Source organism: Simochromis diagramma, unplaced genomic scaffold, assembly GCF_900408965.1.
Source record: "Simochromis diagramma unplaced genomic scaffold, fSimDia1.1 OVJJ01000802.1, whole genome shotgun sequence".
NCBI classification, from domain to species: domain Eukaryota; kingdom Metazoa; phylum Chordata; class Actinopteri; order Cichliformes; family Cichlidae; genus Simochromis; species Simochromis diagramma.
In genome coordinates this window covers 13,246,317-13,260,831 of record NW_024387492.1, presented here as the reverse complement: position 1 = coordinate 13,260,831, position 14,515 = coordinate 13,246,317, and the positions used below count along the sequence as shown (strand labels likewise).

The window sequence follows — 14,515 nt, the reverse complement described above, 5'->3', positions numbered from 1 at the left end:
CAGTAATGGAGTTTTAGACCCAAAATGCAAAAAAGGGAAACAGGCGAGCTGTAACAAAAAGTGAGGAGTTTATTTTGGCTGTTAAAAAATGTCCAGAGAAAATAAAATAAAGGGCAAGGGAGAAATGTGAAACAAAGTTTGAAAGGAAAAAGTAAACTACATACAAAGTTAAAGGACCACACAAAATCGGGAAACACTGAGTGCATGCAAACAAAAGCTTTGACAAACGACTAATGGGAGGACAGCACTATTTATCTGTACCCACACAGAAGAGCAAGCAGGGAGGTGGAGACAAAAGGGGAAAGCAAGACACAGCTGAACTAAATCATGGCGGATGAGAAAAGGGAAGTAAGACCAAGAGCAAGACTCAAGGGACGACTAACTATCACAATAAAGTGGGACGTGAGAAGAGATAACTAAACAGGGAAACACAGACACATGGATGACCCTAATACAGAAGTACTGGGACAAGAGGAAGGAACAATAACCTCTAATGCAACCAGGAACTCAGAAGAATACTCAAGAATCAAAAAGAATAATTAAAACCACAAAAACAAAACTTGAAAGTCAAAAATACTTGAAAGATCCTGCGACAAATGGCCCATTATTTTGTATTTGATAAATACAAAATAATCTAATTATAATCTAACCGCTTAAATCAAGGCACTTAAATATAAAAGAAAAAAATCTAAAATTCTACTTGTGGTGTATATCATAATTAATCACTGCTATCAGATGCGGTCTCAAACTGTGGATGTTTCTTGGCTCAAGTTTGTGTTTTTCTTTTTTTTGTATTTCCTCCTAACCTCTGCCAAATCCACCCTGCTCCTCTTCCTCTCTGTGAGTTTACACCTCACGTAAAGTCAAAGGGCATCTGTTCCTGCTGGCAGTGTTTTTCCTCAGAAATAGTGTGCCAAAGTAAATTTCCTTTTTAATCTCTGCTAATTACTGACCCAGTCAAACAGACCATTTACTCACTAACAGCATATGGTGGTTAGATAGGTAAGAATGCACATCACAAACGCAGGTTTTTGTTATGCATATCTTTATTGAAGCTGACCAATCAGTACACATTTGGACATGGGGCATTTAGATAATCTGATTGGTGCATTTACAGGAGGCGGGGCACCAAGAGGCAACAGTTGGATTGTTGCAGCCCCACTGCTGCTTCAGCTGGGGACAGTTACTGTACTTATCAGAGAAGGGACAGGGGTTGGCTGCGAGAGAGAGAAAAGCATAAAGAACATAATAAGCATTAAGTTGGTGAGGAGACAACAGTTTTAGGTTAGCTTTGTTTATCAGCTAAAATAAATTTAGCTATAAGATGATCTATTAAATTTGGTGCTTAGTTCAGATAAAATAATTGTTGTGGATGATTTTAACACCCATTTAGATACCCGAGAATGACAGCTCCAACACTACATTTACTCCAATATTAGACTCAATTTGCTTTTCTCAGAATGTAAAAGATTACTTTAATCACACTCTGGATCTTGTTCTCACATAAAAAGCATAAGAGCTGAACATTTAACACTAATCCCTGAAAACCCTCTTCTGTCTGATCATTTATTGATAACATTGGTTAATACATTTAATTAAAGTGGATGCCATTCTGAAAGTGCTGTAACAAAATTTATGCATATAATCCCCACTGTATTGTTGTAGTGTCTTTAACCTACAATATAAAGTGCCTTAAGCTGACTGTTGTTGCGTGCAACTTTATTGTATGTGGTGCACACAGAACCAATGTAACTTCATCTTTACACAATATATTACTTTATCAAAGGCTTATATTGAAATGTCCCTAAAGGTCTGCAAAACAGAAACATGTATATCTCACCTTGTTTACAACTATTATATTCCTATAGGATATTTCTACTTACTGCACAGGTTGTTTTCACAGGCGTTGGGACAGTCACCGCAGGAGGGTCCTTTCTTGTAGGGTTGGGTTAACTGGTAGTTTCCACTGTAATTGTAGGTCAGACCATCAAATATTAAAAATTACAGCAAACACTAACGCTGGATGTCATCCCAAACATGTCACAGTTATCCTATGAGAACTCAAAGCAACTCTGAAATACAATTTAATGACAAATTATATGCAAATTTCTGTGCATTAAATGAATGACAAAATCCACATATTCTTCTTGAAGGAATTGCAATTCAATCACTGCTCCTAGTGATCAATTCATTTCATCATTGTATATTAGAATCACTAATGACTTAGCTTATGAGGGTCTAAAATGTACAAATAATACTGATACAGGTTGCAGACAAAAGAGGACGTTCAAAAGATTAAAATATGCCATTTTATACAACACATCATTATGGTAAGATGCTATATACGTACGGTGGGCAGTAATGGCAGACGTAGAAGTACTTGTAAGCAGAGTTGGGACAGTAGGCCATAGCACAGCCGATCTGATTAGACCTGTACCAAACAACCTGCACAGAGAGACAAAATACAAATGTTTTTAAAGCCAGGGTTTGGGCTTAAGAATCACTTTTAGTTAAGTGCATGTATATGTATCACTGTACCTGTGTGTAGTGTCCCACCACTCCTCCATTGATAGATCCCACGCCATAGCTGAAGTCCTTCACCTCGTCATACCAGGACTGGATTGCGTTGCTCCAGGTGTTCTGAAAGCTGGACATGTACAGATTTTCCCCACAGCCGCTGGCTAAGAGGAGGAGTGAGATAGTTTAATCAGGTTGGTGAGACTTTTTAAATCCCAAAACAAATGAATGCTCAGTTCGAGATCACTCATCACAGAAAATTCATCATCATCATCATCATCATCATCATCATCTTGTGAAATCAAAGGACTTGAGAAAAGCATCTTTACAAAATATTGCCCAATAAATGAAAGATGATGATGGCAGTTCAGAAAAATAACACTTTATAAAACTTAGAGAAACAAACAGAAAAGAATTACAAAATGTTAACAAACCAAACTGTTAAGATAGTGATTCATAATGTGCTGTTATATGCATCTTTCCCTGTTTTTCCGTATTGCACTGCCGTGCCACTCTCAATCTGACATTTCTTACCTTCGGGACAAAAGCAAACACAAATACAACTGAGTTAATTAAACCGCGCTGCCATAAATATATCTAAAATGTACTTCCACATCAGTTTATAAACTTAATAGTAAAAAACAAAACAGTTAAACATGTAAAAAAACAAACACAAAAGTGCTTTTTTTTCTGTGCTTTTGTGGTGTTTTTTTGTAAAGCGCGAGGAGTAATGAGGAACTTACTGCTGATCACTCTGTCGCTGGCAGGACTATGCTTCATGGAGCAGGTGTTAGCCCATCTCTGAGCAGTGGCTTCAGTCTCATTGTTCCAGTTCTGCAGGGAGCAGAGGACAAGACGGCCCGTTAAATCAGAACATGTAGATAAGAACAAATGTGTACACAAAAAAGTGCTGAACATGACACAACAGTATAATGTTAGTTGTGCAAAGCATTAACATTATAACTTCTGAGTTTTACCATCTTCAACATGTTGCTCGCAGTAGGCTCAACATTCCCCCTCAGAGTATTGTGCTTGTTCACAATCTCATTCTTCTCAGTCGTAGTGGTCACTAAATGAAAGCAGTAAAAGCAAATTAACACCTTTAATGAGAGATTAAATATAGTTCATATCAGTCAAGATTTATGTATGAATAACTGCCACACTCACCCTGCTTCAGATGTGATTTTCAGAGATGAGAGAAAAAATAATGGTAAAAAAATTATTGCTCAAAAAACGAAGAAATAACCAAATGAAAACAACTTTAAAGAGGATATATGACTTTACTTACCCCCAAGGTGCCAGGCACCTGAAGGACTGCAGTGAGGCCCAGAGCGCACAGCAGAAGAAAAGTGTAAAACGTCATTGTTTAATCTAAGACTGTCAATGACTGCAAGAGCCCGCAGGTCTCATTTATAGAGCCAGTACCACTCAGACATGTGTGAACCAGTAACACGTCACAACAATAACATTAAGCAATAATAAGGCATTAGTAAATGCTTAATCCATCATTTGTAAAGCATTACTCATCCTTAGTACATAATATGTGGTGAGGGAAATACATGTTTCTTTTTCATTAATGAGCTCATAAATAATGTGTTCATGTTCATTATTTATAAAGAAAGTGATTAGCAAAGTGTTTAAATGCACATTTATTTATATATTTAATCATTAACTCATTGTGAGTGTGTTAGCGGAGGTTTTATAAAAACTTATTTGATATTGTAATTTATGGTTTATTCAGCCAGTTATTATTTTAAACAAGTTTTTTTTTTAAATATAGAAGGCTAATTAGAAATACTAGTACTGGTCAAACTATGAATTTTTCTTATTGAATTCTTTTTGTGATCACTCTTAAGAAATGCACCCTATTGGGTCTGCTCCTCTTACTCTCTGCAAGTTTAACCCTGCTATAAAGTTAAATGCTAACGGCCCTTGGGCTAACAGCAGTGCTTGTCCTCAGAGTTGACCACCAAAGTAAGTTTCTTCTTTAATCTCTGCTAATTACACATCAAGCAAACAATTTACTCTCCTAGAGCATAAAAATTTTACATTTTTCATATGGCGATTTAAGGGAACAAAGCTGGGAAGACACAACACGAATGCACGTTTTTAATAAGCATATGTTTGTTGAAGCTGACCAGTCAGCACGTTTGTGGGATTTAGATAATCTGATTGGCGCACTTGCAAGAAGTGGGAAACCACAAAGTCACAGTTGGGTAGTTGGAGCTCCACTGTTGCTTCAGTTTGGGACAGTTACTGTGATAAAGAAGCATAAAACAAAAGCATAAAAATATTTTTTTATCCAAAAAAAAAAGGGGGTTTAGAGATAAAGTTGGACATGTGCAGGGGAAGGATACAAGGTATACTGGACAAAGGGTTTTGAAGATGGAGCTGCCTGACAGGAGGAAAAGAGGAAGACCTCAGAGAAGGTTCATGGGTGTAGTGAAGAAGGAAGAAGGGTTGGTGTGACAGAAGAGGATGGAATTGATAGGACAAGATGGAGGCAGATGATCTACTGTGGCGACTCCTAAAGGGAGCAGCCCAGAGAAGAAGGTGGAGAAGAACCTGTGTTTAGTGTCCCACCACTCCTCCATTGATAGATCCCACTCCATAGCTGAAGTCCTTCACCTCGTCGTTCTAAGTACTGGATTACGTTGCTCCAGGTGTTCTGAAAGCTGGACATGTACAGATTTTCCCCACAGCCGCTGGCTAAGAGGAGGCGATAGTTTAATCAGTGTGGTGAGACTTTTTAAATCCCAAAACAAATGAGTGCTCAATTTAAAATCACTCATCAAAGAAAATTCATCTTCATCGTCTTCGTGAAGTCAAGTGTGAGTGCTCACATTAAGAACTCAAAGGAAATTTGCTGTCTTGCCTCGTGAAATCTAGGAAAGTGATGACGACGAAGGGCCCCTTCATAAAACAATAAAAGAAACATGATTACATCGGTACAGAAAAAAGACAAACATAAAATACCAGTTAAACCTAGACCAACAAAACGACAAATAAGGATTTTTTTTTTCTGTCCAACATGTAAGGATTCATTATGTGCTGCTATTTGCATGCTTCTGTGTTTTTTCCATGCATGGTTGTACTACTGATTCAAAATGACTGATTCCTTGTGGTTACTGGATTAAAGCAGTCAAAGAAACAGGAACTTACTGCTGATCGCTCCATTACTGGCAGGACTGTGACTCATGGAGCAGGTATTGGCCCATTTCTCAGCATTTGCCTGTTTTACCATCTTCTACATGTTGCAGGAGCTTCCATGTGGTACTGAGGCAGGTTATTGGCCAGTCGTTAGATGGTGAGAGTCTTTTCTGGGGATCCTTAGGGATCAGGACAGTCCAACCTTCAGTTAGCCATTCTGCCATACACTCAAGGAGTGCAGTCAGCTTCTTCAATCAGTAGGCATGAATCATGGCGGGACCTGGTGCTGTCCAACTCTTCATACCGGAGACCTTTCCTGGGATGTTTGTCAATGTGATGGTTACTAGACCCTGTTAGGGAGATTCCTGTGTTCTGCTCTTACATCCACTAGCCACTGAGCATCGCGATTATGGATTGTGTCCTTCTCCTATATGCTATTTCAGTTTTGCTCCATCTCCAACATTGGTGAGGCTGTTCTCATATTGTTCTCCTGCTACTGGGAGTACACCTTAGATGGTTCTGTGGGGTAGAGCTGGTTTGTTCTTCTGGGTTCTATCTCTCTGGTATACCTCTTCAAGCGCCTGGGTGTGAGTCTTTGCTTGGCAGTTTCCAAGGCCTCGGGTACCAAGGCACCTTCTTCATTGCACCTTTCTGCAACTGTGATAGTTGGTTAACTTCCCTCTGTGCTACTTTGATCTTGGCCTCTAGTCTCCTTCTCCATGGAGGGTACTGCTCCTTGTGGCTGTTCATCTTGTAGCCAAGCATCTCACGGATCACTGTTACTGTGGTGTAGATCAGCTGACTAGTTTCTGTGCAGTAGGGTTTGTCCTTAGTGCTGTATTCACATCTTCTAGTAGACCTTCAGAGGGTACTTCACGTAATATTGGTAGCCGGTTGCGGAGGGTCCAGATTGAAACCTTCGCCATGATCCTATCTTTTAGGTTAGTTACTCTCCCACTTAATGTTGTTTCTTCCATCGTACTTGGGCTGTGTTACCCAATCTTGGGTGGGGGTGATCATATCTGCCCATGACCTGTCGTCCTGACTCCCCCTTGCGGTAGCATTTGTGTGGTACCTCATTGATCTCAAGCTATGAAAGCAGTTACTTCTACCAAATGTTGGAACACTGAGCTACTAGTTGTTTTGCCATCCATCTGGATGATGGGTATCGAAGATCATATTAAACTCCTCATTAAGTGCATACTTACTGCTTCCACTAGAAGTAAGAGGATAATTAGCTAGGTGCTGCTAATCAAATACAGTCTAAGTGAACTTTAACAAACGTGACCAACCATATAAAAGCAGAGGTTTTGTCAGTTTATATTTTTTCTCTATTGTTTTTCTCCAATCAGGAACTGTCACGGCTGGGCAACCGCTGAATTTAAGGTACGGACCCAAAAAGCAGACACGGGAGAACTGAACTGAAGTTAAACAAGAAGCGAACCTTTATTTGGGCTGTGACAAGAATCAAAACCAAAATCAAGAGGAGGACTACACAAACATGAACCTCATGAATAAAGAAAAACTAAACCCGACAAGTAAGACAAGACTATAACTTTGACTATGACTTTGACTATGACTAACATGGGGAAATATAGGCAGACAACCTGACAATGAACAGTAAGAGACAAAAGACTTAAATACACACATGAGGTGATCAGGGGAAGTGGAGACATATGAGGAAACAGCTGACTAGAATGAACATAATGACGCCACAGGGGAAGTGAGCCAAAACACAAGGAACATGGAAGCAAGACTTTCAAAATAAACAGAAAACATGACGAGACACAGACATGACAATATGAAGGGCAAGGGAGACCAAAACACAAGGGTGAAGACACAAGGGGAATCTACTAAACAATGAACAATAACAGCAACCTAGGCATAATAAATATTAACTAAATAAGCTAAAATGAAACTAGAACATGAATGAATAATAAAATACAGTGAAACTCAAAACACTGTGTCCCATGACCCAGGACCATGACAAGGAACATCATCCTCACCACTCTCAATGTAGTTCTCGAAACAGTAAAGGCTGTTCTCATAACGCAAACTCACCTGTGCAAAAGATGCTCAGATCACCGTTTTCAAAATATGCCAAATCAGTCAATCACTTCAGCTCTGTGATTCACAAATGGAAACTCTTTCACCTACTTTTTAAGACTTAGACATCAAATTGATTTCTATCAAAACCTTAGTGACTTTGAAAAGAGCTCTGCAAAAATGTTGATCTAATGTAGAGTAACAGTGAAGAGGCAGGGCAAGCAGGTGAGTAACTGGTGTTTTTTCAGTAGCAGTAGGGCGGCTGGAGGATACAAGTGGAGATGTTAAACCATAGTTCAAATCGTTCCCAAAAGGTTGATTTTGTTCATCTGGACGTGACATTTTCAGTGGGAGAAGTGTTTCGTCACTCATCCAAGTGACTTCTTCAGTCTTAGCTGACTGCAGGTTTCCCCAGCCCTGCAGTTCATTGATCATTATTAATGATCAATGAACTGACCTTCAGGCCCATTATTCATTCAGTGGTGCTAGTTTCAGTCATTGTGCAATGTACTGTTTATAAGGTTGGGGATGAGCATAGAGGCTTTTTTTGGCATGCGCTCAAGGTTACAGAAATGTGGTCCAAGTGTTTATTTTCAATAAAACAAGTTTGTTATCGTATGGAAAGGGAACTAATTTTCACACAATGGCAGTCCGTGCGACAGTGCGGGCAATAGGAAATCTAATGTTTAAGTTGGAATGGAAAGTTTGATGGGCTGAAACGAAAACACCCGCCACTTAGTGAAAAGTGGAAACTCAAGGCAAGAAAAAAAGGATCCAGTTGGGATGAATTCCAACCATATGAGTCTGTAGCTCTATCTGTGCTCCTCATTGGCAGACTGCATGAGCCTGCCTCACACAGACACAACCTTATGTGAACCAGGAACCCGCTGTGTAGCTGGGACATGTGGGGTTGACCCCTGAGGAGAAGCACTCTCAGCCTCAGATGCAGAAAAGTAGGAGCATAGACCAAAGTAAATTTCCTCTTCAATCTCTGCTAATTACTGAACACATCAAATAGACCATTTACTCTATAAAAGCATAACAAGTTGACTTTTTTGTATGTGGCGATTTTAGGTGACCAAGCTAAGAGACACAACACAAATGCAAGTTTTTAATAAGCATATCTTTATTGAAGCTGACCAATCAGCAGATATTTGGCATTTAGATGATCTGATTGGTGCACTCGCAAGAAGCGTGAAACCACAAAGTCACAGTTGGGTGATTGTAGCGCCACTGTTGCTTCACTTCGCGACAGTCAGTGTACTCATCAGACTGATACAGAAGCATTAAACAGTAGCATAAACCATACAATATATTTTGTAACCTTCCTCACCATTTAAGAATATTTATTTTGTCATTGTTTAGCAACTGCTCAAAGTAGAGCTAATCTGTGATCATGAATAAATTGTACAAATTATATTCTGATTGGATGCTACTTACTGCATAGTTTGTTTTTACAGGCGTTGGGGCAGTCACCGCAGGAAGGTCCCTTCTTCTAGGGACCTTGTAGGTCAGACCATCAAATACTAAACATTACAGCAAACACTTGATATCAGCCCAAATTTGTCACTATTTTCCTCAAGCCGTGTTTGAAGTAGATGCAAGTTGCTCGCATTTCACCCATCACCTTTGCTTCTAATGATAATTTCATTATTGTGTGTATAAGAAAGCACTCAGTAGAGTAGCTGAACAGGTTTCACAATACAAAGATAATAACGAAAGAGAAAATGAATGCATTCAGGGTAAAATAAAGGAAATTATATTTTACTTTTGCTTCCAAATTCATTTTGTATTGCATGATGCTCCAAAGCATTTGGATCCATTTACTGCAAATTACTCTTCAACAATCATTTGAAGTGAATAAAATTTTAAGAAACATCATCACTACAGGAAGCTTTATACTCATGGTGGGAAGCATTGGCAGACATAGAAGTACTTGTATTTGGAGTTGGGACAGCAGGCCATAGCACAGCTGATCTGATTGGACTTGTGCCAAACCACCTGTGGAAGGACACATATATCCAGTGGCATTACCTCAAGTAAGGGTGCCTGAGTTGTACTATATATACTATATGTCTCTATATTTATATAAAACAGTACCTGTGGAGGATAGTAGCAAGACTAAAAAAGAAATTTTACAAGTTGGTAGTGAGACCTGATACGATGTATGGTTTAGTGATGGTGGCTTGGACAAAAAGACAGGAGGTGTTAAGATTTTCATTTGGAGTGACCAGGATGGACATGATTAGAAATCAATGCATCAGGGGGATATGTCTGTTTGAGGGTTTTAGAGATAAAGTTAGAGAGGTGAGACTGAGATGACTTGGACATGTGCAGGGGAAGGATGCAGGATATACTTGACAAAGGGTTTTGAAGATGGAGCTGCCAGACAGGAAGAAAAGAGGAAGACCTCAGAGAAGGTTCATGGGTGTAGTGAAGAAGGAAGAAGGGTTGGTGTGACAGAAGAGGATGGAATTGATAGGACGAGATGGAGGCAGATGATCTACTGTGGCGATTCCTAAAGGGAGCAGCCCAAAGAAGAAGGTGGAGAAGAACCTGTGTTTAGTGTCCCATCACTCCTCCATTGATAGATCCCACTCCATAGCTGAAGTCCTTCACCTCGTCGTTCTAGGTCTGGATTACGTTGCTCCAGGTGTTCTGAAAGCTGGACATGTACAGATTTTACCCACAGCCACTGGCTAAGAGGAGGAGTGAGATAGTTTAATCAGTGTGGTGACACTTTTTAAATCCCAAAATGAATGAGTGCTCACATTAAGAACCCAAAGGAAATTTGCTGTCTTGCCTTGTGAAATCTAAGAAATTGATGACGATGACGGGCCCCTTCAGAAAAAGGTTAAATAAATGAAACATGATTACAGTACAGAAAAAAGACTAAATGAAATAACACTAAAACTTAGGCCAACAAAATGTCACAAGAAACAAGGTTAATATTTTTTTTTATTTGTCCAACTATAAGGATTTTATAATGTGCTGCTATTTGCATGCTTCTGTGATTTTCTGTATGTGCCCTTCGACAACACATTGTTGTCTGCAAAACTCTTTTGTTTATGCTTATTGCAAGCTCTGTTAAAGCTGTAATAAGAAGGTTTTTCAGAGGAAACGTTATTAACTCATGTCAATCGCATATTTAAAATTATTACACGAATACTCCAGAGCGCACAGCAGGGGAAAGCTGTACATCATCGCGGTTACCTGTCACCCTCCAAGACCCCCACATGTGTGATTTATACAGGCAGGACCACTTAGACATGAGTGAAACAAACAGACAAATTCAAGGACTAATGAGAGAATAACCACACCTGCTTCGATTCGCACATGGGACAAGTCCTTGGTCATGTGGGGCGATCGTGGCTCAAGAGTTGGCAGTTCGTCTTGTAATCGGAAAGTTGCTGGTTCGAGCCCCGGCTCCGACAGTCTCGGTTGTTGTGTCCTTGGGCAAGACACTTCACCTGGTTGCCTACTGGTGGTGGTCAGAGGGCCCGGTGGCGCCAGTGTCCGGCAGCCTCGCCTCTGTCAGTGTGCCCCAGGGTGGCTGTGGCTACAATGTAGCTGCCATCACCAGTGTGTGAATGTGTGTGTGAATGGGTGGATGACTGAATGTAGTGTAAAGCTCTTTGGGGTCCTTAGGGACTAAGTAAAGCGCTATACAAATACAGGCCATTTACCATGTCTGTGGGTCGCAGGTGTGTGTTTTCACTGCACCCCTGTGTTTATTTTCTTTTTCTATGTATAGTTTCCTTTTGCTGTAATTTTGAATATCAAACAGAAGATTGCATTAAAGTCCTCTTTAAGTGCATCCTTACTGCTTCCATGGGAAATAAAAGGATAATTAGCCAGGTGCTGCTAATCAAATGAATTCTAACTGAACTTTAACAAATGTGACCATCCATGTAAAAGCAGAGGTTTTGGCAGTTTGTCTAGTCTGAAACATTCAGCTCTGTGTTAGAATTTTTCTCCATATGTTTCGATGCTTTGAAAAAGACTTTTTTCATAGCGCAATCTCATCCGCGCAAAAGACACTCATATCACCTTTTTCAAAACAGTCAATCACTTCAAGTCTGTGAGTCACAAATAAAAACCCTTTCACCATATTTTTAAACCTTAGACACCAAATTGTTTGACTTTTATCGAAACCTTACTGACTTTGGAAAGAGCTCTGAAAAAATTGGGGACATGCGACAGGACAGTGATCTCAATCACAGCAGCAAATCTACAACAGAACAGCTGGACAAGAAAACAATCAATGTGATGTGATGGTTTAGTCAAAGTCCAAATGCTGTGGTGGGACCTAAAGAGAGCTATGCATAAATCAATGTCTCCAAACTTCAATGAAGCAAATCATAATTATCAACATTATCAAAGGCCAAAATTCCTCTGCAATGATGTAACTGATAAAGTCATACAGGAAACTATTGCTCCAATTTACTGCTGTAAAATACTGAATCATGGTATCTATTTAGTTTTCCACAGAACTGCATGAAATCCCGTGAAGACCTTTTTAACATGACTATAAATGGTATTACAAAATTCAAATGTGATTAAGAGCATTGATAATATTTCTCCTCTCTATATTCTTGTCAGCTTATGGAGAACTGGTCAGATCCACAAACCTCTCCTTTGAAGCAAAAACACACAATTCATACAATAAAATATGAAGAAATTGTGATAACAATACTGCAAGCTAACGATATATCAAACACAGGGTGTTGGTCAAAGTATGGCAAATTACATCTGTGGTATATCCAGTCATCATGATTCAATTCACAATCATTTAGGGGAGTCTTTCTCTTTTATTTCCTCTACTTTCTGCATTTCTTTCCACAAAAGTAATCTTATCTTACTTGAAAAAACAGGTTTATTTCTGTTGAGGAAAAATAAATCTGCTCCCTTGCAGTGTAAACACTTGTTTCATAACATTTCAGTGGAGCACAAAATGTGTTCCTGTGTTCAGACTTATAAATAAAAACTAGCTGTAAAGACCATTCACTACAAAACATGCTCTACATGGTCAGATTTTCTACTGTTTAAATGGTTTCTGTGTCATTTATTTGCATCTCCCTGTTTTGTTTGTGTATTGTTTTTTTTAATTACAAAATCTCCAAACATTACATTTAAATGAAGTTAAAGTATTTCTTCCTCACAGAGGCAACAAGAAAGAAAACTTCCCAAAGCAGAAATGGTTTAGCAGTCACTTTACTCCATTTCCCTGCTGACAGATTGCTGACCACTGCTAGCATCAGGTCAACCGGATAGCATGGCAAAGTGTGTAATAAACATGCAGGTCCACTGTGTCCATTTCACGGTTTGCCTCTACAGTGCACTTGTTGTCACTTTCATTCACATCCACGCAGGTGAAACAAATTCACATTGTTTTATATTTCCTTACTAGACTGAGTGATTTCCTGAAGTTTAACTGACTTGATGTTCACGTTTTCAGATCAGTCGAGGAGTGTATTTAAGTTACTTAGTCTAAGGAGTTTCCAAAGAAAAGCGTCTGGACTTCTTTAAATTCCTTGAAGATGTTTCACCTCTCATCCGAGAAGCTTCTTCAGTTTTAAAGGTCAAATGGTGGAGAGTCCCAGATTTAAACCCAGTGGGAGTATCCCCCCAAAGAGGGACAAAGGACCCCTTGATGATCCTCTACCTAATCACATTAGGTAGAGGATCAGACAGGCAGACAGATACAAACACACCCTATCGTGTGATAGGGTGTGTTTGTATCTGTCTGCCATCTATAATCCAGTTTTGAGATCCCTTCCCAGACGCCTTAACGCCCACTCACACCCTGGGCCATCTGACCTCAGGAAACCACACGATAGGGTGGGTCCATGTTTCACAATGAGCTCTGTGAGAACCTTCACAGACATTTAAGTTACTTGCGTTTAACTTAATGTTGCTATAACAAATTAACGTCTCACCTGTCAACTCATTTAACATCAGTTTTATATTAAGTAGACCAGACCAGTGAAAACAGCAAAAATCAGTGTAAACTACACATTTAATCCTTCAGATATTTTAATATAAAAAGGTAATGCAGTCTCAACCGTATTTTCTACATGACAAAGACATGCTGCTGTAGTAAATGAAAATCATCTTCCAGCACAACTTTTGGAGCTTTCATTGTAAGATACTGTATACAATTGCAGAAAAAGTTGTAATAGCTTATTGCCCAGCCTGTCCTGTAGCTAATTAAAAAACTGAAGTTTTTGTTAATTGGCAGAAAATGTCGTGCTTTTATTTCAATAAGGCTCCACCACCCCCCCCCCCCCCAAAAAAAAAAAAAAAAACTAAACAAAAAAACTAAACAAACTAAACAAAAAAGCAATTTCTATAGTAGACGGTGTTTATCCCTCACTTAATTACTGCAGGGGGAGTTCCTGATCAGTAGAAAAAGCTATAATACAGTTAGAAGTCCCTCCATCACATTTTGCAAAACTGTCCAGTGGGCTGCACAGGAGTCTTTGCCGGGTCCCCGGACCTGATGTTTGACACGCTTTGGATTGAAACAGTATGCAGTTTATGCAGTTTAAAGCCAAATCAAGGAACTGAAAGAGACTAAAAAACTGAGAGTTGAATGATAATCACCTTTATTATCGAACTTATAATGAGCCCGGTTAGTATTTTTGTGCAGTGTGTGTCATAATTAACAGAACACATGTGTACAGTGTGTTGATTTGCTCCCCTTCTGCGATAAACGCTTGTAGGTACAACCTCCACTGAGCATGCGCAGAAGTGTCGGTCCTCTACATTTGCTCGCAGACATCATCACAGGTTGAAGTGA

General features: G+C 39.4%; 1 protein-coding gene across 2 annotated transcripts; it reads right to left on the bottom strand.

Annotated features, from left to right (window-relative positions):
* Positions 1 to 1,029: 1,029 nt before the first annotated feature.
* On the bottom strand, positions 1,030 to 3,943 carry LOC120724627 (cysteine-rich venom protein-like). 2 transcript variants are annotated; one of them, XM_040016904.1, is made up of 8 exons: positions 3,806 to 3,943; positions 3,685 to 3,688; positions 3,495 to 3,586; positions 3,261 to 3,351; positions 2,539 to 2,681; positions 2,351 to 2,445; positions 1,884 to 1,966; positions 1,030 to 1,217 (listed from the first exon to the last, which is right to left on the bottom strand). In XM_040016904.1, the coding sequence occupies exons 1-8, from the start codon at positions 3,878 to 3,880 to the stop codon at positions 1,090 to 1,092; spliced, it is 711 nt and encodes a 236-aa protein (XP_039872838.1). In that variant the 5' UTR covers positions 3,881 to 3,943; the 3' UTR covers positions 1,030 to 1,089. The 2 variants fall into 2 exon arrangements, with proteins under 2 accessions (XP_039872838.1, XP_039872839.1); XM_040016905.1 differs by lacking the exon at positions 3,685 to 3,688 and having other exon boundaries at positions 3,495 to 3,587; positions 3,806 to 3,911.
* Between the last annotated feature and the right edge of the window lie 10,572 nt (positions 3,944 to 14,515).